This window comes from Amborella trichopoda, chromosome 3 (genome assembly GCF_054954075.1).
Source record: "Amborella trichopoda isolate Santa Cruz 75 chromosome 3, AtrichopodaSantaCruz75HAP2 v2.0, whole genome shotgun sequence".
NCBI lineage: Eukaryota > Viridiplantae > Streptophyta > Magnoliopsida > Amborellales > Amborellaceae > Amborella > Amborella trichopoda.
Window position 1 is genome coordinate 10224827 of NC_142338.1, and position 26473 is coordinate 10251299.

At 35.0% G+C, this 26473-nt stretch overlaps 2 protein-coding genes across 13 annotated transcripts in view; one reads left to right on the top strand and one right to left on the bottom strand.

Annotated features, from left to right (window-relative positions):
- Positions 1 to 3435: 3435 nt before the first annotated feature.
- LOC18448818 (uncharacterized) lies at positions 3436 to 8511 on the bottom strand. Its single transcript, XM_020676438.2, is given in 3 exon segments — positions 3436 to 4346; positions 4349 to 5054; positions 5056 to 8511. Coding segments are annotated over 3 exon segments (2676 nt in total). The 5' UTR covers positions 6718 to 8511; the 3' UTR covers positions 3436 to 4038.
- Positions 8512 to 18509: 9998 nt separating this feature from the next.
- LOC18448819 (elongation factor P (EF-P) family protein) overlaps positions 18510 to 26473 on the top strand; it is a 41948-nt gene continuing 33984 nt past the window's right edge. For 2 of the 12 annotated variants that reach the window (XM_011630488.3, XM_088863297.1), the window contains exons 1-5: positions 18510 to 19022; positions 23493 to 23523; positions 23639 to 23652; positions 23823 to 23873; positions 25062 to 25131. In XM_011630488.3, coding sequence (XP_011628790.1) covers positions 18906 to 19022; positions 23493 to 23523; positions 23639 to 23652; positions 23823 to 23873; positions 25062 to 25131 — 283 coding nt within the window. In that variant the 5' untranslated portion in view covers positions 18510 to 18905. Of the gene's footprint in view, positions 19023 to 22518; positions 22562 to 23492; positions 23524 to 23638; positions 23653 to 23822; positions 23874 to 25061; positions 25132 to 26473 lie in introns of all 12 variants that reach the window. The other 10 variants (XM_088863294.1, XM_088863296.1, XM_088863298.1 and 7 more) reach the window with 9 other exon arrangements.

Genomic DNA, 26473 nt, shown 5'->3' on the forward strand with positions numbered 1-26473 from the left:
TGAAGCAAAACTCATTAGTCTTAGGATTTCAAAAGAAGAACATAAAATACCCACTTAGTGATGGGGAGAAAGAATTGAACAACTGCAAAAGAATTTTACAACTAAGAACTAGAGCTTTCCAAAGGAGGAAAGAGAATGCTTGCTAAACTGCCTTGTAAGCAGTCAGATACAATGCTTGCTATATCCTGAGCATACAAGTTATCAAGAAGACCATCTATTGCAGCAATGATCACATCACCTTCTTCTAAATTAACTTCACAAGTCTGAAAACATAAACATCTATAGTTACTCCCAGCAAAAAAATTAAAGCTACAGTCGTGCCAATAAAAGTGAAATACATACAACTTGCTTGGAGAGGCTGACAATCCGGCAACAAGCTTGTGAAACTTAGTTCAGGACCCTGGGAAGGGGATGTTTACAATATATGCAAACATCCACATTTCAAACAAATAACCTGTTCTGTAAAAGTCGAATACCTCTTAATGGGGTGTCTCTTTGCAGCGAGCAAGATCGCTTCTCATTCTGCCCTTTCCCATCCAACCCTTTCACCTTCTTGGCTATGATTCATGGAAATATCGAATGGATTATATTTACATGTCTACAATAGTTCAGATTCAATGCTTCCAACACTGCATATACTTACCCAAAGGCAGCTTCTCTAAATTAATGAAAAGTTGTTTATGTTTGGGCAAACAATACACTACCCACTTCATCTTTCATTCTCACAAAAACCAAATCACTGTAGTGACCAGCATATGTGAAGTCCGAATGATGTTTTATTCTAACTATCTTAATATCTTAGCACAAATATTCAATTATTATCAGTGTATATATACTTCTATCAATGTATATTAAGTGTATGTGCAGTTGTACACTATATAGAGTGGGTATACACTGTTAACAGTGTATATGCACTGTTAATAGTGCATGTCCAGAGATAACAGGGTATAACACTTTAAACAGTGTATTATACGCTATATAACATTGTTAACAGTGTATATACATCGTATAGAGTTTATACACACTGTTATTTACATAAGAACAGTGTACCGGGACTCAGCCGAGTTATGCATCGCCTGAGATTTATTCTAACTATATTATCAGTGCATATAAAAGTGTATATATCTTGTTATACACTATATAATAACTGTATACACACAATATACAGTGGGTACACACTGTTAATAGTGTATATGCATAGATAACAGTGTATAACACTTTCATCACTGTAGTCTACGCAGTTATACACTATATTACACTGTTAATAGTGTATATACATCATATAGAGTTTATACACACTGTTATATACATAACATCAGTGTACCGGGACTCAGTCAAGTCCACTCAGACTTCCCCGAATTACTCAGCCTCACCCTATGGGCGAGGCAAGTTTGACCCAGTGTACTGTACACCCATGTTTGTATACATTAATATGTCTAATTCAGTGTACTGAAAATCGACTCGGCCAAGGTACTCGGACCTTGGCCGAGACGAGTTACTCGGGCGAGTCCAAGTAACTAGGCCCAAAGAACTCGCCCGAGTCAAGCACAAGTTTAAAAAATATAAATAAAGGCAAAAAATTTAGTTTATATTATATAACCACGCATGTTTTAACATCAAACATCAAAGGGCATGTTGTTTGGGCCTCCGACCTCATGGGATGCCACATTGCACCACGTCTTGGGTTCGATCCCTACACAGCTTATTATTTTGAACTCCACATGCTTAAAAAAGTGAGATCTCCTAGGTTTAAAATAATAAAGGCATTGAATGTGGAAGATTTCGAACCCTCACCACCATGGTAAAGAAGTGGGCACGCTACTTAAAAGGCCATTTGCAAGTTTTTTATTTGAAATATATATATATATATATATATATATATATATATATATATATATATATATATATATATATATATATATATATATATATATATATACACACACACACACACATACATACATACATACATACATACATCATACATACATACATACATACATGGGTGTAAAGAAAAACTCGTCTTGCCCTGTGAGCGAGGCCGAGTAACTCGGTCAAGTCCGAGTGGACTCTGGCAAGTCACGGCATAACGTTCAAGTGGCCTTCTAGGTAAGCACATCAGCCTACTTACCATCATGGTGAGGTTTTGAATCCCCCAAAAGCACTGCTTTTATTACCTTACACTGAGGAGACTTAGTGTTTTTTTAAGAAGTGGAGTTCAAAAAATGAGCCATCCTGGGGATTGAACCGAAGATCTAGGGGAAAAGAGGCATCCCAAGAGCATGAGACCTAACAACATGACAATGAATGTTTGTTGTTAAAAATGGGGAAGGTATACAATATATATTAATTTTTCTGTCTTTATTTTTAGTTTTTTAACTCAGGTTGGACACAGGCTGGATTCCGTCGAGTTACTCAGACTAACCCGAGTAACTCACCTCAGCCAAGGTCCGAGTACCCGGATCATTTTTCAGCACACTCCATAACAGGTTATGTACACAGATAACAGTGCATAACACTTTCATCAATGTATGCACAGGGTTATACGCTATGTAATATTGTTAACAGTGTATCTAAACTATCTACAATGTACGTGCACTATATACAATGTATAAAACCGTTAACAATGTCTAAGGAGAACTAGTCTAAGAGTTAAGAGAACCATTGTCATTAATCGATGGTTGAAAGAACTATATGTGTGCATATCAGAGCTACAGGAAGTACACTATCATCCACATGTTAGAGAGAGTACTAATGCACTAAATAGCTTGCATTCAGAGTCTAAAATAACTTAATTTCCCAAGAAGCATAAACAATTAAACCAATTACGGACATATGATTCACTTTCCAATTAGAAATAAAATAGACAAATCGGGCCCCTTGAAGACTGAATAGAAACGCAAAAAAAAAATTCACAGAATTCCAAGAAAATAAGATATCATAATACTTCAAACCTAATCTGCATTTTTTACAACTTAAAGCAATCATGGAAATCCTAGATCAGGACACAGTCACCGAATGAATCACCACAATTTTTCTGTGATCTTTGGTGATCTTCTGTAGATAAATTACCAAAATTAACCTTTTTCTATTGCCCAACCAAGCTCTATTACCGTCCAGATTTGGTGTTATGTACACACAAGCATTGGGCTTGCCCATGTTTGCTGTTCTGCTATTTGCAAGGAACAAATATATTTCAGCTTGAACTTGGATCTTTATTACTTGTCTTCATAGAAATAAAATTGAACTTGAAGTAGCCAGTAATTATTCCCAGTAGACTCCTCTCACCTGACTCACTATATGTAATTCTGATATGGACGGTATCAGGCTTCATTTTATATTTTATAGCTTGCTACATATGTATGTACAAGATCAGAACGACAACAGTACCCATGTAGAGAAAAAGAAATAAATCCCTTCAATTACAAAGACCTACACAAATATGAACTTATATCAATACAATATACATTTATTAAAAAAGCCAGTATTCATGAAATATTCATTCATATACTATTGATTTCATACCCAGAAGCTAGAGGTTTCAGAGCATACATGCGCCTAAATATATCAATGATCAACCTCGATAAATTTTGTTTAAGCAGAACATAATGGTGTTCAGAAGAACAACACCCACTTCGTAAGTCAAAGGTCATGAAACAAATACTACATTTTTGTGATCTAAACAGCATTGCTTTCTCTAGCCTGACACTTTGCATAGGCACAAGAAAAATGCAGAGTCATCTTTGTCACTCCAACAGATAAGGAAAGACACGGTATCCAGAAGTAGACCTATGGTTGGTCATCAAGGCAGACGGCCCGGTAAATATGGACTTTGCTTTTAGGCTGTATTAATGAGAATAAACAAGGCACAATTATCTTTGTCACGCCAATAGATAAGGTTGGGCATAAGAAAGATGTTAGCACAGTTATCTTTTCCATAGGTAGACCTATGGCTAGTCATCAAAGCAGCTGGTCTGGTCAATATAGATTTGGTTCGACAGTTAATACATATGACTACAACCCATCTTTGAACATTTTTTAAGGCGTCAGATGCGACTTCTGAATTCTCAACAACAACTCATTGCATGAGATGCTAGCACGTCTTTCTGCTTGAGGAAATTTTGGGAGTGATTCTATACACGTTGAAAACCTAATATCATGCGTAAGGCTATACAAGATTGTGGATAGGAGTTCATCATCAAGAATAATATCCTCAGATGCCATTTGATGGAGAAGCCTCACAACTTCCTCCACATTGCCCTCTTCACCAAAATCCTTCAGCATTGAAGCATATATGATAGCATTTGGAGAATAACCATTGCAATCGTGATTTCCAACAATCCTTTGGCCTCATTCATTTGTCCTGCTTGAGATAGCATGCATATTACCACAGCATATGTTCCAAGATCAGGTATCAAACCTCTTTCAGTCATGTCCTTGAGTAATTGTTTTGATGCTTGGAGATTCCCCACTGTACTGGACGCATTAATGAGGACATTGAAGGATATGACATCAGGTTTGCAGCCACCTTCCATCATCTCATGAAACAAATGCATAGCTTGCTCAAAATCACATCTACACGCTGCATCTATCAATGCAGTATAAACAACTTGATTGGGAATATGCCCATGAATCTGCATATCATGCAACAAATTATTTGCGGTCTCAATCTTGCCTTTTTTGCAGAATCCATCTATCAAGATGGCATATGTTTGTGAATCTGGTTTGAGTCCTTTGTCAATCATTTCGTGATGGAGCTCCATAGCTTCGTCCATTTTATGTACCTTGCAAAACCCATCAAGCATCGTATTATAAGTCACCAAACCGGGGACAATTCCTTTCTCTGCCATTTTGTTCAATAGTTCTTTTGCATCATCTACACGGCCTGTTTTACAGAGTCTATTGATAAGAATATTATATGTCACTTTGTTTGGCTCTGCACAGCCATTGCTAGAGCTTTTATTTGTGGAACTCATATGGGCAAATGGTTCAGGAATGGAGCTTCCCTCAAGCATAAATTGGAAAAGTTTTAGAGCATCGTCCACCTTATTAATTCCGCAAAAGCCTGCCAATAATGTAGGTAATTACATTAGGAGCTATTCCACTTTCACTCATCTGGCCTAGATACTCAATCGCATCAACCATTCGGCCTTCTTTAGAAAACCCATTAAATAGAGCACTATATGTTTCAACGCTAGGCTCTTCACCATTTTTTATCATGGTATCCACCAAATCCATAGCTTGTTTGGATTTTCCATCTTTGCATAACCCATCAACTAACACAGTATACGTGATAATATTAGGATGAAGCCCGACTTGTAGCATGTTATTAAAAATTTCCGTAGCTTCCCGCCACAATCTTTTCTTGCAAAGTCCATCAATTAGAGAATTATAACTTACTACAGGGGGTATTCTCTTTTCTAACATTTGACAAAATAATTCCAATGCGTCATCAAGCAAACCCTTTTTGCAAAGGCCATCCACGAGAACACCATATGTGACAGCGTTTGGGTTTAGGCCATAGTGGTACACCTCCTTCAACAAAGCCATTGCCTCCTCTAATCTCTCATCCTTGCAAAGACCATCTATCAGTGTGTTATATGTCACAATATCAGGACAACACTGTCTCTTCCACATTTCCTCCCATAATTCCAACCCTCCTTCCACCTTATTTGCCTTGCATAGCCCATCTATGAGAATATTATATGTAAAAACATCCGGCTTCAGGCCATTTTGGTACATCTCCTCTAACAAAGCCATTGCCTCCCTTATTCTCCCCACCTTTCTAAGACCATCTATAAGTGTGTTATACGTGATTACGTTGGGGCGACAGCCTCTCTTCCCTATTTCCTTGAATAAGGCCAGGGCATTGTCCACATTATTGAGTTTGCAAAGCATGTTTATGAGAGTGCTATAAGTAACAATGTTTGGGTTTATGCCATTGTGGAACATCCCCTCAAACAAAGCCAATGCCTCCTGTGCCCTCCCTTCCCTGCTAAGACCATCTATGAGTGTTGAATATGTGACAATGCTTGGCTGAGTTCCTCTCTCTCCCATTTCTTTGAATAAATCCAGGGCTTCTTCCACACAATTGGTCTTGCATAGCCCGTTTATGAGAGTGTTATACGTGACAACATTAGCTGAAAATTTATTATTTTCCATAGAATGGAAGAGCTCCATCGCCCTCGCAACTCGCCCCTCCTTGCACAATCCTTTCATCACCACAGTCAACAGGATAACATTGAGATGGTAACCCAGCTTTTGAATGAGACCCACAACCCCAAGGGCAAATTGGGTTCTTTGGATTTGGCAAAAACATACGACTAACTTGTGCATTACATTAAAATCAGGTGAAATTCCATATTCAGCCATGGTTTTATATAGAGACAGTGTCAATTCTGGTTGGCCAGCTCGTGAGAGAGATTCCAACAAGAAATTGCATGTGTAGAGGGAAGGATTGAGAGTGGAATGGAGAAGCAAACCTTTAAAGAGAGAGGCGGCCTCTTCCAACCAACCATCGGTCTCCTTTTCACAGCAATGCCGAATGCGCTTCTCTATCTCTTCCCTCAGTTCAAAAGAATCCGATTTCCTTCTCTCAACAGTAGAGGAAAATCTAGTGCAGAAACCACAGTTGAGAGAGAAAAAATAGCAAGTGGAGAGATGGTGGTGGTGATATAACACATAATGCGAACGATATGCTGCAAGGGTGTAACCCATTGGCATAGATTATTAGCAATCTGAGCAGAGTGATAATAAATGGCTCTCATTTCATTTCAAAAAGAAAGAAAGAGAGATGAATCATGGAAAGATAATTCAATAAATAGCCCTCATTTCATCACAAAAAGAAAGAGAGATGGATAATCAAAGGGTGAAACGAAGTTCAACAATCAAAAAAATTGGTGAAACGAAGTTCACTCAGGTAGAAATCCAGGGTTGAGAGAGACAGGGAGAGTGCTCAGAAGTAAGTATCTTCGACGAAGAGATTGTTGGCAAAGCTCAGAGCCACTTCATCTCTCCCTAAAATGCCGCCATCTTCTTGACGTTGCTCGCGATTACACAGGGAAAAGAGGTGCAGAGGGAGATACCATTACACAGGGGAAAGAGCCACACAGAGACAGGGGGAAGATCTATTCATGGAAAATTATAGGGGAAAGTATAGAAGGAGACATTTACTAACATTAATTTTGAACGTGGACTCGAAAATAGGTGGCCGCTTTTATGCGAGCTATAAATGTTTTCGAGCTTTGGGACACATTGACCGCATGTATCAAAGTTAAATGATCTCGTTGTATAATCTGAGACATCAAAAGTTAAATGATCTCGTTGTATAATCTGAGACATCAATTCTTTTTGTTTGCCCCCAACCCTAATATTATTTTTCGTCTAATTACCTCTAAAAATAAACTGCAGTTTGTATAGAGTCTACTTTTAAATGGTATCAAGAAATGTGATTTCAATATTAGAAATATTTGTGATAGCTTTAAAATAAAATTTTATCTTACATTATGAAACTTCAAAAATATAAAACTTGAAAATCTTGAAAATTTACAGCCCAAAAGTGTGTCCCAAAACACACTATTTCCAAAATCTGAATTTTTTTTTTTTTTTTTCTCATGTTCATACATCTTGATGTCGAAATAATAAATTTGATTGTATTTGGGCATCAAAACAACCTCATCTAGTAAAATTTTTTAGGTAGGCTCTAATTTGATTGTTTTGAGCTTCGGCTCTATATAAACATTTCCCTTAAAAATATTCAATAGATTTAAAAAAAAAATGCCCGTTACTTTCACTCCTCTATTTGGGTAACGTAACTATTTTGGATCGCGGGATTCTCTCTTTGCCAACACTCTCCCTCCTAAACTAAAAACCCATGTCACTCGCTTACTACCTTTGTCTAACTCTCTCTCTCTTTTCGAGTTCCCATAATGTGGCTTGGAATTTGGTCTAGCACACAAGGTAAGGGACTGCATTGAGTTCGAGTAAGTTTTTCTCAGGCTTGTAATGCGGTCCGGCGCACACGGTATTGAACATAAATTTTTGCGATCCAAATTTTTGTGCTAGGCCCCAAAAAATATTTGATTCGACACAATGTGTGTATCGGATCACATTACCAACCTTAACCTAATTTCTAACTGGTCCAGCATATTGGGTGCTGGACTGTAAAAATCTTAGTTCATACCTAGAAAGAGAAAAAGAGATGATGGGTAGAGAGAAAAAAAAAAAGACAGAGAATGAGAAAGAAAAATGGGTTTTTACTTTAAAAGAGAGAGTATTGGGAAAGAGAGTGAGTGACCCAAAATTGAGGAGAAGAAAGTAAAGGCATTTTTATTCTTCTAAATCGATTGACTTTTTGTCTTGTGGGTAAATACAAAGAAAAAATAGTATTGAGGTTTAGGGTGAGATACAAAAAGTTTTGAAGTAGGCTGTCTATAAAATTGAATTTAGGGGGTATCTATAATTTTCTCATTTATTTAGATAACAAAAATCATAAAAATAAAAAAATAAAAAATAAAAAAAACCTATTCCTTTCAAAACCTCGTCCATACCAAATTTTTGTACTACTAGAGAAATCCATGTGCTCTGCAAGTGATTTTAATTCTTTGAAAATAAATTAGAAGATTTTTTAATAAAGGTTTGGTTTACGTATCGTTGCAATATTAAACAATGAAAGTAAGGTGCACCATCAAAATTTATCACAAGATGTAATTTCGGCATAAAAAATTCAAAGGATGTCCATGTAATCAATCTTCATCTTTAATTATAAAACTTTAGATTCAAAAAATGGTTTAAATCAACTACATCTGTAGACATGCGAAAATATTGAAAATGGACGATCTAGCTAATGTGTTGTAAGATGCACTATTTTTGGTGCTCGAAGTCTTTTTTCTTTTCTCTATTGTGATGTGAAGATCATCAATTATTAGAGGGTTTTCGAACTTCAAAATAGCCTTTTACGATGGATTTTTTAGGTGCACCTTAATTCTACATTTTAAAGTTGCAACCTTATATTATTTTTTTTAATAAACTATGGTTTTGTATATTAATTTTAAGTACAATACTTCTTAGAATAATGCAATGCGTTATGTTTGTGGTGTTGATTTATTGTGTTGCCATCTCAACTTGTGTAATGAGTTTACATGTCAACTATAGGTAGCTCTAGAGATACTTAGGGAAAGGTAATAGTGAAATTTTTTTGTTATAAGAATATGTAAGTACAACCTATATAACTTATATCGAGTCAAAACAAATGTAACTTAGTACCTTTTATAATTTGACTGATAAGTTGATATTATAGCTATAAAGGAATAAATAATTGATTATGATTCAAAGTTGACATTCAATTAACATTAAAATTAAGTTAAGTATTGCTTAGAACAATACAACATGTCATTTTTGTGGTGGCATTATATTGTGTTACTCACTTAACTTGTGTTATTATTTTAAAAGAAATTATCCGATATATCCATCAAAGATGCTTAAATTTCAAAGTTACTTTCATTTTACATTTAATACGTCTATATCCCCATTTTAGGTATTTTTTGTTTTTATTCCTGTTCTAACCCTGTGGCTATGTAAAGTCCGTGGCGACCAAAACCGTCACGGCTGTGTCAAGTTCATGGCAACCAAAAACGTCACGGCTCTACAAAACTGTGGCGCCTTTTAAGCTTGCCCTATCTCACTCTCTCCGCCTCTCTTCATTTCGTCTCTCCCTCTCCCTTCTGCTGCCCCAGCCATACTCGTCTCCCTCTCCCTTCTACTGTCCCAGCCCCGACGCTTCTCCCTCTCCCTTTTGTTGCCAAGCTGAAGCTCTATGCCCACACAAACGATCACTTCACTGAAGCCCTACACCTTACGCCCGCTTGGCATGCAAAAAATGGGACAAAAGCATAGGAGGAAACCTCGGTCTAGTGCCACGACTATGTGAAGTCCATGACAACCGTCACGGTTTTTGTAGATTCGTGGCGGTTTGGTCGTCATGGACTTAACATAGCCGTGACGGGGTTAAAAAATGTAAAAAACGAAAGAAGAAGAAGCCAAAATGGGGATATAACGTAAAATGAATATAACTTTGAAATTTAAGCATCTTTGAGGGATAAATCTGATAATTTCCCTTATTTTAAAGAAGTATGAATATTACGTAAGCCACTACTTCGAGCAGAGCAAAACATCATTTTTGTGGTGCCACTATGTTGTGTTACTTATTCAACTTATGTAAAATTTATTTTAAAAAAGTTAATATGAATGTAAAATTTATTTAAACTAGACATCATGTTTCATTATAGAGTTTAAAGGGGTATGTGCATTGGATTGCTTAAAAATTACAAAACTGGAAGTTCTTTATTATAATCTTGTTAAAAATTATTTAAACTAGAAATTTCTATAAGCCTAGGCTTTATGAAAACAAAATAAAGCCTCACCTCAAAGCCTCACCTCAAACCATTGTCCAGAAAGCATTTTCAGCAATGGAAATCTCCATGATGGCTCTAAAACCAATTTCCAACACTGACAATAAATGTTTTTTTTTTTTTTTTAAAAGTATAGATCTTGCGAATATGTGAACACTTATTTTTAAGATGAAATGGATGGTCTAGATAATTAATTACAATTTACATTTTTTTGGGGTTTGAATTCTTATTTTTTTTTACAATCATAATGTTCAAGCCGAGATGATCGGTGTCAAAGTTTTCCAAATGCTTGAATTGCAATTTTCTATGAGTTATGAAGTGAAGCGTTACTTATTTTGATAGGGCTGCAACCCTGGCAAACCATTTTCCATTAATTATTTTGTAGCAGTGTAATGTATCATTTTATGTTGGCACCATGTTATGTTACTTGTTTAACTTATTTCATGTTATATTTGAAAAGGGCATGTGCATTACAAAATTTTTATTGTGGTTTTGCTAGGCTATATTATAGGTCTATTTTTAATTAATGTTATATTTTTTAAGTCAATTAGATTTATTAATCAATTTTGAAGAGTTTGTTTTGACTAAAAGTTATAATTTATTATAATTTATAAAAATAATTTAAATATTTGCAAGTTATTGGTTACAAGTTACAAATATGTATTTGTATATGTTGTAGTAATAATTTACAACTTATAAATGGAAATTTTGATATTCTTATATTATATCTTTTTAATTCACGTGAGATATTCCGACATTGGCACATAGTATTAATCTTAATTTTAAATTGGGTTGTTGTGAATATTGTTCATTTCTCTTCTATTTTTTGCTTGCTATTATAATGATTTGTTTCATAAATGTGGAAATGCTCCTCTCTTTGCTGCAAATGAGTTAGCCATATAGATTATTTTTTCCGCATTTTCTAGTAGCACGGTGTAACCTTTTAATTCGCACATGATAAACTAATGCACATGTTTTGTAAGCCTATTAATTCATACATGACAAACTAATGCATATGTTTTGTAGAAGCATGAGGCATATAAAGAAGTAAAAATAATAATAACAAAAAAACACATAAGAAATCAAAATTCTATTTTCCAACAAATATTATTAATTTGGAGTTACATGCTTTTAAAATGACGTATCTTGGAATAACATACTTTTTGTTGTGATAAGTTTTTTTCTCCTTTTTTTTTATAAACCTTTCAAGCATTTATCTATATAATTTTCACCGAATTTGTGATGCTAACATTCAAAAGATAAAAGTTGAAGATAAGTTTGTTTAACGAACAAAGGTTGGTGATTAAAATGGAGGATAAAATATGTTAAGGCATTGGAAGAGACTAAAGAGGTATATTGATTTTAAGTATTTTTTGTTTTATACCATATTAGTTTATAGTTTAAATTTAAATAATACAATAATATTTGAAAAACTTAAATATATTTATCATTGAAAAAATTTGGAAAATTACTAGAAATATACCTAGATTTTCATCTAATTGGAAAAAAAACCATCAACTTTCGACAACTTTTTTTTTCGATTTTGATATTTTTTTTTACCAAAATAGCTACTTTAAGTACCGTAATTACCAAGCTAATTATTACGGTACTTTAAAGGCCGTAGTGCTCACTAGGTCTCTTTTTCCCTAATTTGCCATATCTAACGGTCTTTAAAGTAATGTAATGCCATAATGCTTAGCTTGATCATTACGATACTTAAAGTATCGTAATGCCTAGTCTGCAGTAATCAAAGTATTGTAATACATAGTTTAGTCATTACGATAATATGGCTATTGTAAAGGCTATTTTGATATATAAAAAAAAGAAGCCAAGTCATTACAGTACTTAAAGTACTATAATGCGGTAGTCATTATGATAATACGACTGTTGTAAAGGTATTTTGGTAAAAAAAAAAAAAACCAAAATTGAGGAGGTAATACGATTGTTGTAAATGTTATTTTGGCAAAAAAAAAAACCCAAAATTGAGAAAAAAAGGTGTGGACAATTTGTAACTCAGCTTTTTACACTCAAACTCTTGGTTACAAGATTGAAACTCGTGACTGCATTGTAGATGCTAGCTGAATTTGGGTTAGTGGTGATGTGCTTGAGGATGCTCTGCTAGTTAGTAACCGCTCCATTACAAGTTATGTTGAAAGAGTTGCTGGTGTTGTTGTTGCAGTAGAGATGCTAGCTAGCAAAGACATTGAAAACTAAACTTGGTGTAAAATGAAGTTATTTCAAATGTCATCAATGAAAGGACTTTATAATAAAGTACGGTGTATATATTTTTAAAAAAAATTCTTTATTTTTACACCAGCAAGATCACTTACAATGTCTAATTACAATCAAACCACTATTGAAATAAATAAAATAAAATAAAATCGGTTCTCAATTGCTCCTTCTTCAAATACAATAATTTATTCAACAAACAAAAACTTTATTGCTTTATGAGAAGAGAAGATCAAAACATAAATAAATATTTAAAAAGGTAAAATTGTCAGAGATTACTTCAATCGGGCTTAGTACACCCCACGTCGAGTCTCCTCCTTCCTAAGGTGCTCGGGATCTATGATAGCCATTTTGATTTCCTTACTATTGCAAAAATCCACTCAATGACTTAATCTTGATTAATTTTAAAGGTATGAGAGATGGATATTAAAAGAGAGGGACAAATCTACCACCAAAGGTTCCACCCCTTTGCCACCTACAAATAAAAACACACCTAGGCTTAGGCATGCCACCCAAAGCAGAAAGAGGTAATACGTACTACCCAAAACAATTTAGAGAGAGATAAAAATTCGGGTGTACCTGAAAGAAAGACCTATGTGATATTTTACCAGGGAATACAATTTTTTTATTTTTTATTTTTTCACCCCTTTCTTTTGGTAAAATATTACTTACAAATGGTTTTTATTATAATAAAATAAATTTCAAAATAAAATCAACATAACAATAAAGCCAAGATCTTAACAACTTGATATCGTTGAAATAACTATGCACTATGCTTGAGAATAAAAAATAAGATTGCAAGAAACAAAAGGAAGAGTGCTGGAAATTACCTCAACCAGGCTTGTTACACCCCACACTGAGTCACCACCATCCGATGGCTCGGGATCAACGGTCTTGCTTCAATCTCGAGTCGAGAAAACAAATTTCGGCCAAGCCACACCAATGGAACATGAACCCCTTTGATCACAAACTCAAACCCTAGATGAATTCTCTTAGCAACGTAGTTTGAGAGAGATTGATTCTCTTTTTGCTAAACTCTAAAACCATTAGCCGTAAGTCCATACTTGAGAGATATGAGAGAAGAATTCCATAACCTAAACCCTTAGGTTTTTTCACAATGTGGGAGAGAGAGAACAAACATGAGATAGATAAACTTTCTTAAGAGAGAGATAGAAAGATAAGGTGTAGAGATATTTTGGTAGAGACAATCCATTTTTATAGGCTTTGAATAAGATTAGGGTTTTCTTTGGCTTGCCTCTTCTTGTGAGATTCGACATAGACCGTCGATCAAGGGTGACTTGTGGGGTGAGAGATCTGTGCCATCCATTTCATAGATGAGCCATCAACATTATGGAAGGTGCGTGAACCATTATCCCCCTTTCTTAAACCATTTTCTCATCAATAGAAATTAAATAAATTAAATCTAATCAAAATAGTGCATACCATAAAATAGTACCAGTCTACTCAATCTTTCCACATAATATTTCAAAGATATATCAAGTCAATATCTTCTAACCATATGGCCATATGTCATATCACCAAAAAAATAGGAAATAGAATTAGGGTGGGCCGTGCCACCCAAGGGAGGCACTCATGGGCTCCACAGTCTAAAAATATGACGGGCCCATGTGCACAATGGGCCCCCATGATATTTTTATATATTTAAAATTAATAAAATGATTTTAGAATATTATTTGAATATTTAAATAATTGTAAAATCAATATCTTTAATTTTATAAATCTAAAAATTATAAATAAAATATCCAGGAGATCATAAAAATTCAAATAATAATCTTAAAATAATTTTCATAATAAAAAAACGCAATTAAATTAATTTGATAGGAAAAAGATCCATATGGTTTAGGAATCAACAATCATGGGGCACTCCATCTTCAACCGTGGACTACTGACCACACTTATTTTATCAGACCGATCCAATGTTTCTCATGGCCCACAGTCCAAGCAGGGGCTCATTAGCGGGTCACCAAAGTCTGACGGATGAGCCAAGCCGTCGCAATCCCAATCTGTAGATTATAAGTCATCCCTTATAGACAAGTCAAGGTCACCAAGGCCTTATGCAACCACAGCTCTATGACGCATAAGGGTATCTCTCGTACATGCATACGTTTCACCCTAAAAGGGGATTTCTGGCTTTTCTGAATGATCTATCGATATGCATGCCGTGTAATAGCACATGGATGAGGTTTTAACCCCTGCCTCTATAGGCCATCATCACACACAAGGATCACACAGTCACTCGGCTCACTCATTCGGACATGTTCTTAGACCTCATCAAGGGCTAACCTATAAACCTTCATCAGTTCGTTCTTCATGCCCAAGTAATATGGGTTTTTCCCAACCGATTGGCCTAGATCGTTAAGCATAGATCGGTGTCAGCAAACCATCGTTTGCTTAGTATAGTCCACGAGGGACCACACTCCCACTGAGTTCATGTTCCGCTATATCATTTCATTTAACAAACACTCATAAGGCAGTTAAAGTTTATATAAACCCAACATTACCTCCCTTTGGGAATCTAAGGAGAGAAATAAATTTCGGGTGCCTACCTGGGAATCTAGGGAGAGAGCTAAATTTCGAGTAGAGAAAGACATGATTCTTAAAAAGATAAAAAAAATAAGTATGTAATTTTATGAGGGTGAGATTTTCTGTACTACCCAAAACAACTTGGAGAGAGATAAAAATTTGGGCGTGCCTCCCTTAGGGAATCTAGGGAGAGAGCTAAATTTTGGGTAAGGAGAGAGCTAAATTTCGGCTAGATTTCCTTTTACCATATATTTTGCCAGGGTCAATCCTCAACAGTCGATCTAGGGAGACTTGTGGGGTGAAAGATTTGAGTAATCCATCTTCTTAATCTAACATAAAGATTCAAATAGATGAGCTAGAGCCTTATCCTCAATTCTTAAATCTATTCCCATCAAATAAGGAAATTTTAATCTTGATTCAAACATTTAGTAAATATAAACATTATTCTCAAGAAGAATACGTAAATGAGTAGGGTGTGCCACCCTTTTGGTGGCCTCGTGTGGGCCCACCTAATCAATATGTTTTTAAATTTTAGGCCCCATATTTTATAGAGGTCCCATATATTTTTAAAAAATATTTTATTTCATATTTAGAATATTTAAATATTTTATTTTATTTAAAACATTAAAAAATTAATTTATTTTAATTTATAAATCCAAATGACAAAATAAAATAACAGAAGATTCACAAAAATTAAAATAAAAATTCTAAAAATCATATAAAATGAAATTAATTAATTTTGATGGGAATTAGATCCGTTAGATCTAGGGAATTATCAATACATGGGAGCACTCAACCTTCAAATGCGAATCACGATTCGCCTAGCTTTCTCAAACTGACCTTCCAGTTCCCATGACCCACAATTCACTACAGGGGTTCATAATTGGATCACCAAAGTCAGCCAATAGACTAAGGGACACAATCATAGTTTATGGATTTCAAGTTCTCCCTTAGAGAAAAAAACCATAGTCTTCTAGACTAGGATGCAACCATGACTCTATGGTACGTAGGGGTAATCTCTCTCACATTTACACGCTTCACCCTCATTGACGAATCTCAAAACGGCTATCTATGTACATGCCGTGTAATGATATAACGATAAAATTATAGCCTAGTCTCTAAATGTTATTCATTATATGTAAGGGCCACATGGTCCCTTGGCTCTCATCCAGGCATACACTGACCTCATCAATGGTTAATCCACTAAACCCTTCTCAGTTAGATCCCTATGCCCAAGTATCTTAGGTTTTTCCAAACCTCGGTTGGCCTAACTCGTCGAGCATAATCCACGTATCAACAAATAATATTTGCCTAATATGGTCCACAAAAGGACCACACTCCCACTGAGTTTATATTTTATTTATTAAATATATTTTATATAGTCTCTCACAAGGCCTTTAAAGACCCCATAAACCTAATAATCAATTCCAGCATAACATATTTTGAACATAAGTGATCAATATCTTGAACTCATGCTCAAACACTCTAGGGTCTTGAGCTTGAGTCGGAGGTTGACTTGGCCGAGGTAGAAAAGTGACTTGGGCTCTATAGAAAATAGATTAAAATACATGGACTTTTGACCCAATGTTTTGCCTCTGACGTTTTTGAACAAACCCGATTTCTTACCAATATTTTAGTTCGCCGATACATTGTTGTTTGTCTACTTGTTAACTATGGGTGTAACCCAATGTTTTAAAAACTGATGTCTAGATCGAAAATTGATATGGATAGAGTCAATTCTTTATTGGAATGGGGAATCAACCTGGTTGCCTTAGACTCGCCTGGCTCTATTAGAGAACCAGACAAGTCTGTCAAGGAACTAGGCGATGCTCAGACACTCTTAAGGTCTTGAGTTTGAGTCAGAGGCTGACTTGGGCGAGTTAGACAATTGACTTGGGCTCTATAGAAAATGGATTAAAATCTGTGGACATTTTACCCAATGTTTTTTACCTTTGATTTTTTTGAACAAACCCAATTTCTTACCAATATTCTAGTTTGCCGATATATTGTTATTTGCCTACTTGTTAAGTATGGGTGGATCGAAAATTTATACGGTAAGAGTAAGTTCTTTATCGGAATGGAGAATCAATCCGGTTGCCTTGGACTTGCCCGACTCCATTAGGGAACTAGGCAAGTCTATCAAGGGCATGGGTGTTCTCGATTGATCAGTTCAACATATTATATATATTTTTTTAATTTTTTTTTAGATTGATTCTCGTATTAAATAATTAGTCCAATTTTTTTTTTTGGACAATTCAGTGGGGAAGACAATTATATATATTACATTTTTTAAATTTCTTTTAGATTGATTCTCATATTAAATAATTAGTTCTCTTTTTTGGGTAATTTAGTAGGGAAGACATGGATTTACATTTTGAAGGTATTAATTGGAGATGTCAGCAGTAAAAATTGATAATATGATGTGATAATTGGTCATGGGGATGGTACCATCACGACCCCAGCCCCTTTCCTAAGAATTAGTCCAATTCACTAGAACATATTGCCGATCCTGAAAGAATTTCTAGATGACCGGTTCATTGAGCCGATCCGAGTTTTTAAAACACTAGTGTAAAAACCTGTTTGGGTACATTGATTTTGATTTTCCTGATTTTAATTTTTGAGAGATAAACTATATCAAATGTTAAATAGAGAAAGTACATGAAATTTTTAGAGAGATAAACTTTCTCAAAAAATGTTTAGAGAGAGAAACTATATCAAAATTTAAGTTTTAGAGAGAGAAAGTATATTAAATTTTAAACTTTAGAGAGAAAAAATATATCAAAGTTTAGAAAGGCACTATATCAAAATTTAAAGAGAGAAACTATTTTAAAATTTTAGAGAGAGAAACTATCTTAAACTTGAAGGTTTAGAGAGAGAAAGCATAAGTATCAAATTTTAGAGTGAGAAAGTGTATAACTTTTTTTTTTTAAAAAACTATCGCAAAATTTTTAAAGAGAAATTATCTCAAATTTTAGCTTTTAGAAAGAGAAAGTATCTTAAAATTTAAAAGAAAAACTATATCGTATTTTAGAGAGAGAAAATACTTAAAAATATTTAGAGAGAGAAACTATTTCAAAATTATTGAAAAGAGGAATTATTTCAAGTTTTAAGTTTTAGAGGGAGAGAGTATCTTAAAATTTTAGAAAGAGAAAGTATATTAAATTTTAGAGAGAGCAAAGCACCTAAAAATTTTTAAATTTAAAAAAGACAAACTATATAAAGTTTTAGAGAGAGAAACTATCTCAAAAAATTTAAAAATACACTATCCCAAATTTTAAATTTTAGATAAAGAAAGTATATAAAACTTTTAGAGAAAAAAATTGTATCAAGTTTTGTTATTCCAAATAATGAAGATAAAAGTGATAGCAAGGAATGCATGAATTTTTACTAGTTCATCGAAAATTTGAGAAATCCCTGACAAAAATTGATGGGGAAAATCCTTTGATTTCTTTGGATTTCAAATAGATCCCGTAGGAACATGGAATCGTTTAAGAAAAAAGGGCAAATGCTCGTATGGTAATTTCCTTTCTAACTTCTTTGCGGCTTCAGAAAACCAGATGCACGCACGTGTTGTGTATAAAACAGCAATGCCTGTATCAATGGCGCACGGTCTCTTACTGTAACAACCTCTCCGCCTCCAGAGGACTTCTCTTTCTCTCTCTAACACAAAACGCAGCATTTGAGCTCTCTCTCTCTTCGTCTTTGCGTTTGTGGTGGGCATAAATGCAGTCGGGAAGACGGCGATTGCTGCAGCATCTACTTGCTGCTGCTCCTGCTTCTGCTCTCCGTCCTCCGTGGTCCGCTCTTCAAAATCGGGGAGCCAAAGTATTAGGTACCGATGTACGCTCTTTCTCTCTCACCCATGATTACGGATTTCTGATTTGTTTTCTTTTCTCTTTCTTTTTTTCTTCCATTATACATCCAGTAATTGTCTTCCTTTAAATATCAAAAGAAAGGTTGAAAGTCTTGCTCTGTAAATTGAATTGGACCTCAGTCATGGTTTTCATTCTGTTTTCATCTTTTCCATTTCGTATACTTTGATTGATCGAGTGTCCTGAGTTTTCATTCTTTTCTTTTCCTGTTTCTATATATATTTATTGGTTTTCTTCCGTTTTCTTAGTGGACTGGACCAAATTAATGGCTTTCCCTTATTGTCATTTGATGTATTAGGCTTTCAATTTGGCTTCTGATTGATTTTTTTATTTTGCATTTCTCTTTAACAAATACGTGATCCTTTGGTTTAGAATGAGGATATATACCGAAAATTAAGATAATATGATTAAATTAGAAGCAATAGGGTTCACACATGAACCATGCATTACTAGTCTACCGCTACGGCAGTTATTAAGAAACTTAAATGGGTGCTGGGGCTTGGATATAAGAAACTCAAATGGGGCTTTGGAAAAATTGCTTACATGGGTTGAGAAAGACTAGAAATTTGACAAATTGCAAAAGGTTAAAAAAAGTCAATTGAACTACTTGGTACTGGAATGCACTAAAGAAAGTGAATGCTTGGAATCAACAAGTTTGTTTGCCTTTTTCCTCTTTTTTTTTTAATAAAATAAGTAACTTTTTTTTTCTGAACTATTTTCGGCACCCCATTTGTCAACAAATTCTTCTTTTAGCCCAATGTTTAGTAGATGTGGAATAGGCTACAGATGTGTGTTTCCGTGTCCACATGTGCTTGTGTGAAGTAAGCTACCATGGAAGAGAATGGGGTCAGAAAAGTCTGGATAGCACTCGAGAATCTCTGAAATTTAGGTAACTGGAGTGACTGTGAAGTATGCATTTGAGGGGTCTTGTTCTAGAATTTTACACAGGCTATAAATCAGGTAGTCTAGAACCTTGAGCATGTTAATTCTTTAAGGAATTTCTAGCCTCGAAGTTCAGAAGGATCCATTCTTTTAAATAACAAATCTATATAGATGACATGCCCAAGTGATGAATGACTGAACAACTTCAAAAATTACATATTATTGCTAATCCTATACCTAAATTGGGATGGTACTACAAGATCTTACTTTCAAGAATCTAAAGTACACTGTAAAGGTCTAAGATGATTGGAACCTTCCTTTTGTGTTCAAATCCTCGTCATGGGATTGGCGAGCAATCATATGGAGGTTCAACACCAGAACCATATCCTGAACAAATATTGGAAGCTGATTCACATTTTGGTGCAAAAGAAGTCCACAAGGTTTGGGACCATCATTACACCATTCAAGTGGTTCTAATGGAGATGCTATGGAAGATCTGAAATTGTATTCTGGAGGCAAGGATAAGCCCCAAAAGAAATGAAAGAGATAAAAAACCATCTTTTGAAAGATGTGAATTACCAATTTCCTAACGGCCTAGAGTGAGAAAGCGATTATCTATAAGTGAGGTTCTTCTTTATATGGAGAAATAATGAGAGAAAATAAAATATTGTAACATCCAAGTAGTCAAGTACTAGATCCATTGCACTTGTAGATCCATTCGACATGGTAATACAATGGGGTGGGACCCAAATAAATCCTGGGGCTATCATAGCCATTAAAAGATTTTGAATCCAATTAATATTTATATGTGATTAGAGGAGACGAGCCCTCTTTTGTACACAACACATATTGCCTGAATGTAATTGACATTGAATGTAATGGTGCTTTTACTTTTGAATTATCCCTTATTTTTGGTGTCAAATTCCTTTGAACAAGTATCTATCTCTTTTTGGAATCATACTACTTGTATTATACATACCAATTTCCTAGTCTAAGAAATACATGGATTGATGTGGGGTGATGTATTTTTTTTACTGTTCACTATTCCACAGTGTTCAAGGACTCGGCTGAGTCAACTCGAACTCGGCTACTCGGACCTAGAAAAACTTGGCGTATTTAGAAAAAATAAGAAATGATAAAGCATATATTAAGGATTAGGGTACTCATACATATAAGTATTCCCTTAGGGGTCGTTTGGATACCAGGAAATCTATTACATGAAAATAAATTATGAGGAAATATGACATGTCCTCTGTTTGGGTACATTTGAACGGTAAGGAAATGAAAATACATTATGCGATATTGCACAAGATTTCCCCAAAAACCATGAAATCGATTACGCTTGGGGAGAGGTGAAAAATATATTACCCGCTCGACAGGTAATCTGTGAAATGTTTTGCACGCGTCTAATTTGTGGGAAATGTTTCGCGCCTCTCTCTCTCTCTCAAAACTCACAAAACCCATTCCCCTCTCTCTCTACTCTACCCAATCCGCCTCTTCTCTCTCTTCTTCTGCAAACCCAAGTTCACTCACGAAACCCATTCCCCTCTCTCTCTTTCTAGTCTACCCAAGCCACCTCTTCTCTCTTCCTTTGCAACCCCAAGTTCTTCCCACCGAATCCCACACTCTCTCTACCCCTTTCAAGCCCTTGAAGCTCAGGTATGCTCTCGTTAATCTTCATACTTCTCTCTCTACCCAGCCTTCTTTTGGGTATCATTCTACGGACATTTTGGACTCTCCATGTCCTTTATCAGGGTTTCAGATATTGCTTGCAATTACCAACGCATGAAGAAATTGTGAATGGATTTGTGATGAAATTGCATCTTTTTAATGAATCGAGCTGTTTGGTCTCCATTTCGTGAGATTTTCTTTGACATTTTGATTTTTAGGAATCGATTTGTTTTGTTTTTTTTGTTTTTAGGAATCGATCTGTTTGGTATCCTTTTTCTGTTTTTCCGGAGATTTTTTCTTTGATTTATTGGGATGTTGCATGCACTTTATTATCTATGTTGATGCTTTTCTCTTGATTTTTGTTGATTATTTAATCTCATGAGCTATGTACCATGATGCCTTTCCTTTGTTTTCTTTTCTCTGATCTGTATGGAGATTGATCAATATAGTGTAAGATACTCAGATTTTTTGTTATTATTTGTTCAATGCATACAATGAAAATAATTTCAGTCACTCATGTTGATTTTTTTTGGTGTTTATTGTGATTATTGAATGTATGGAGATTGGTGTTTATAGTGTAAGATACTCATATTTTTTTTTTGTTGTGATGCTGAACTCGATCTCCTCTGTCCATGACTTTCTATTTTTGTGTCCTTTGTTTGAGAAAATTTCTACATTTCTAAAAAGCATTATATTGTTTGTATGCAATTTCTAGTTTTTAGTCTATTTAAGCTTCTCATATTGGTACTTTCGCAATTTGAATGAATTAATAGTGAAATGAAGGCATCATATTTGCATCTCTTTGCTTGAATTGTTGGAAGCCAACAAATCTGATGATGATGATAAGTTTTAGTAATGCATTTTCCATATTTCCTCTGGACATAGCCAAACAGTAGTAATGTATTTCCCAGGTTGCATCAAAATACTACGCAAACAGTGACAATCCATTTGCAGGTAATGTATTACGGCAGTAATATATTTCACATATAATATATTTCCTGATATCCAAACGACCCTTTAATGTACTCAACTTTTTTGGACAACATATAACCTTGTTTTGTAATACAAATTTTTTTTAGTAAGGGCACGTTTCGTAATTAGGAGGGTTGCGATAGATAATTCTATAAGAAAGTAGTGGCATTTATTAGTGGTTAAGAAGCAATCATTGCTCCATGTGAGTGATGTCATGATGATGTTATTCTCCACTGTAGGTAATAAATGCTCTTCTTTCTATCAAGAATTTCAATTTTACTCCTATTTAATTATCTAAAATATCCCTTGGCAAAAAGGTTACTACATGGTGGAGTAAGGTAATTTTAGGTAACCCTATATTAAATTGTGAAATCAATATATAAGCATTTTATATGTCAATTAGATGCTTTGACAATTATTTGTGAGTTTTTTTGTCATATGCCCCAGTTTTATATTTTTCTCTTTTTTTTGGATTTTTCTGAAATGTCTCCAACTGTAAATGAAATATTTCTAAACCCCTGTTTTGTATATTTCTTTTGAGTTCATTTCGATTTTTGTGTTTTTTGGTTTTGTTGGACTTTCCCTATTTTATTTTAGTTTTTAACATTTATTATTATTATTATTATGTTTTAGCCTTGTACACGACTTTGGAGAGTCCACTTGGACTCGACTGGGTAACTCGGGCTGGGGCAAGGCTGACTCCGTGCCCCAAGCTGAGTTCTTAAACAGTGCTGTTCCATTTCCAGAAACATTTATTCAATATTGGTAGTATCCCCCATTAATACTTCTGTTGAAGGATTTATTTGAAGTTTTATACAACATACTGTGCTATTACATGCTTTCGCATGTTCCAATTATGCTTCTGCTATAGAGTGTGCTACTTTGAATCTTAACTCAAATTAAAAATGTGCAGGTACGACTTGGGAACATCATCCAAAGGAAAGGTCAATGCTCTCCAATATGAATCTCCTATTGTATTTTGATTTCATTATCGTGCTTCAATCCACTAATGAGATTATTTAACTGAACGATTATGGGCTCTACCATCACATGCTCTAGGGCGTATATTCCAGGTATTGGGATCTAAAGTTACCATATATAAATCAAATGCTTGAGATTTTCTGTGAGCTTTGTTCTCTAAGTAACTTAAATTTATTTTATTATGACCTTTCTCATGAAAATTACTTCCTAAATGGTTACGGCAACTCATAATTATATCCTTGCTGTAAAACTTGTTATCTAGGTACTAAAAGCACAACATACTCAGCATGGAAGAGGTGGAGCAACAATACAGGTTAAGTTTTCATTGATTCTGTTACTCCATGTGTAATTTTTGCATCCATCTTAAAATTGGATAACCGGTAAGTCAAAGATAAACATGACCTATCCGGTGATGGGTCTTTTCCAACATGATCCATTAAAATGGAGCTGGAACATATTCACTAATCATTGTTGACTCCCACTATTTAGCATTGTGAAAATGCAGAATGGTAACCAAACTACCCAGCTATTCCATCTGTTCCCTTTGTATGGTTCTCTATAACTTGTCATTGTTATTGATGTATGATTGGTGTTTTGAGTTCCCTTTCTCCCTCAAATTCTTTCTTGATGAGATTCCTGATGACTGATCCATTTCTCTGCATATCCTTTTCCATGCTGCATTTGTTTCTGGAGATGTGGGGGGCACTGATTAGAGCGTGCTTTGTGGGAGTTTTTTCATTGAGAAGAACTTGTTATGTAACTCATTTCTTCTTATGGGTTGAATTGGAGTATAAAACTTCTGCTTAGGGATAAATCTTTTATCAGGATGTGTCAGCTTTGAAGTAGAGGCTCTATGATGATTGGGAATTCATAGAGATGCTTTATAAAGGTGACATTAAGAGTATGGAGAAGCTAACCAACACATTAACTAACGAATACTTTTTCATTAACTTGAATTTGTCCAAATGTAGAACGCCCAAAGCGTTCTTTCCACTAAAGTTGGAGAAGTTGGGGGGCTTTTTATGTCTGAAAGGCTTTTGGTTAGGGGAAATTTATTGGGTGCTCGAGCTAGGCGGTCATGTGGTCACAGGATAGGCAAGCGCCAAAGTGACCGCTTGCTTCATGGTGCTTCGTAGACGGCAACCTGAGCAATTTTTTATTTCCACATTCATGTCCATATGGCACTTTCTTCTTCATTTCATTTTTTTTCTTTTTCACACATGTTACGAGTGGAAAGCTGAGTGTGTTCTTTTTTTTTTTCGTGCGGGGGTGTGGGGGAGGATGAAAATAACGTTCCTTATTAGCGAAATTGGATAAAGTTTTTTATTCCTTTTAAGTCTAGATCTCTTAATTTTGTTGACCAAAAAGTGAGCTGGAAGCCAATACTTTCTCAACTCTTTTGTGCTACTAAGTGTCCTAGATGTTTTGTTTTCTTTTTTTTCCATGTTGAGGTGATTGGTAGTTAAAAAACACAAAAAACATTTCTTTTGTCTTTTTACAGGTAGAGCTCCGTGATGTGGACAGTGGAAATAAAATTACTGAAAGATTTCGCACTGATGAGGCCATTGACCGTAAGTGTCTTTATTATTGGAATCTGTAGTGACTTACGAGTGGAATTATACATATTATACATATTGGTGCTACAATATAATGTAAATATGCTTCTATATACACATGGACATTGGACATTGAACATTGTCATGGAGTGAACTTTGAACACACTGCTGTATTAAATTACTGGAAAAATGTCTTTGGACGATAATGCACTATCTATCATAGCAAAATACATATTGATGTTAACAATTGAGGTCTCTGAATGTGTTCAAGAATGGTTGCATCATGGTTGTCTCTGTTTTGCTCTCTAAAATAGGGCATACGTGGGATTTAGAGATGGAAGGCTCTTATATTCCTAGAATTTAAAGTTGTATGTATTCATATTATGGTTGAGTCCTACAGAAAGCTCTGTGCTCTACTTTTTTGGTTTTTTTTTTGCCAATCAATATCTTCGGAGCAGTTAAAGAGTATTGATTGGAATGAATCATCTGGCATGTCCAGCACCCTAGTAAATTTTTTGGTTCTCATCAACACCTTTGTATCAGCTTGAGGATTTTGGTTAGTGAGTAAGATCTACTCATATTCCCCTCAGTACAGGCTATTACTTATTCAATGATTTCTTCCGTTGTGTTCTGCGATCTCCTGAATAACTGGTTGATCATTTCAACCATTATCTTTATAGGACTGTATCTTGTTAATAAAGTCTCTCTAAACTCTTTGGGGAATGAAGAAACAACCACCCATCACCGGTATGCGGCTCCATGGAGCTTGATAACCAAGTAAGTAGAGTTGGTTGCCTCCCATGATACATGGTTGGAGCTGTAGGAGAGGTGCTGTGTCACTTCCCCTTGATTTATATGGGGATGAATTTCCACCTGTAACTATCAGGTTGGGAATTGGGTGGAAGTGTTGCAACTTTGAGCTGACTTGGGGTAATATTTCTCTCTGATGTTAGTACAGCATAGCTCTCTTTTGACTTGTATGCTATGATAAAACAAACAATATGGCATTTAGTTTCCATCAATTCCTGAAGAAGCCATGCACAATATTATCAATGTTCTAACTATCCATTCAGATATTTGGATTGCAAATTGCTTATGAATTGTATTAGGATAGACAAACAACACCTTCTTGTTTCGGAATTGTAATTCATTGAGCTTGACCATGTCAGCCTAATATCGTTGATGTCTTAATCTCAACCATTTAGTGGTTAAATGTTCATATCACTCCAAATGGAAGAATTGCCATCCATAAACTTGTCATTGTGGCTATGACAGAATTTTTGAGTGCCTATGCAGTATTTGTATAGTAGCGTTTTCTCATTCATAGTTCCTTTTTTATAGTTGTGTGTTCTCATTC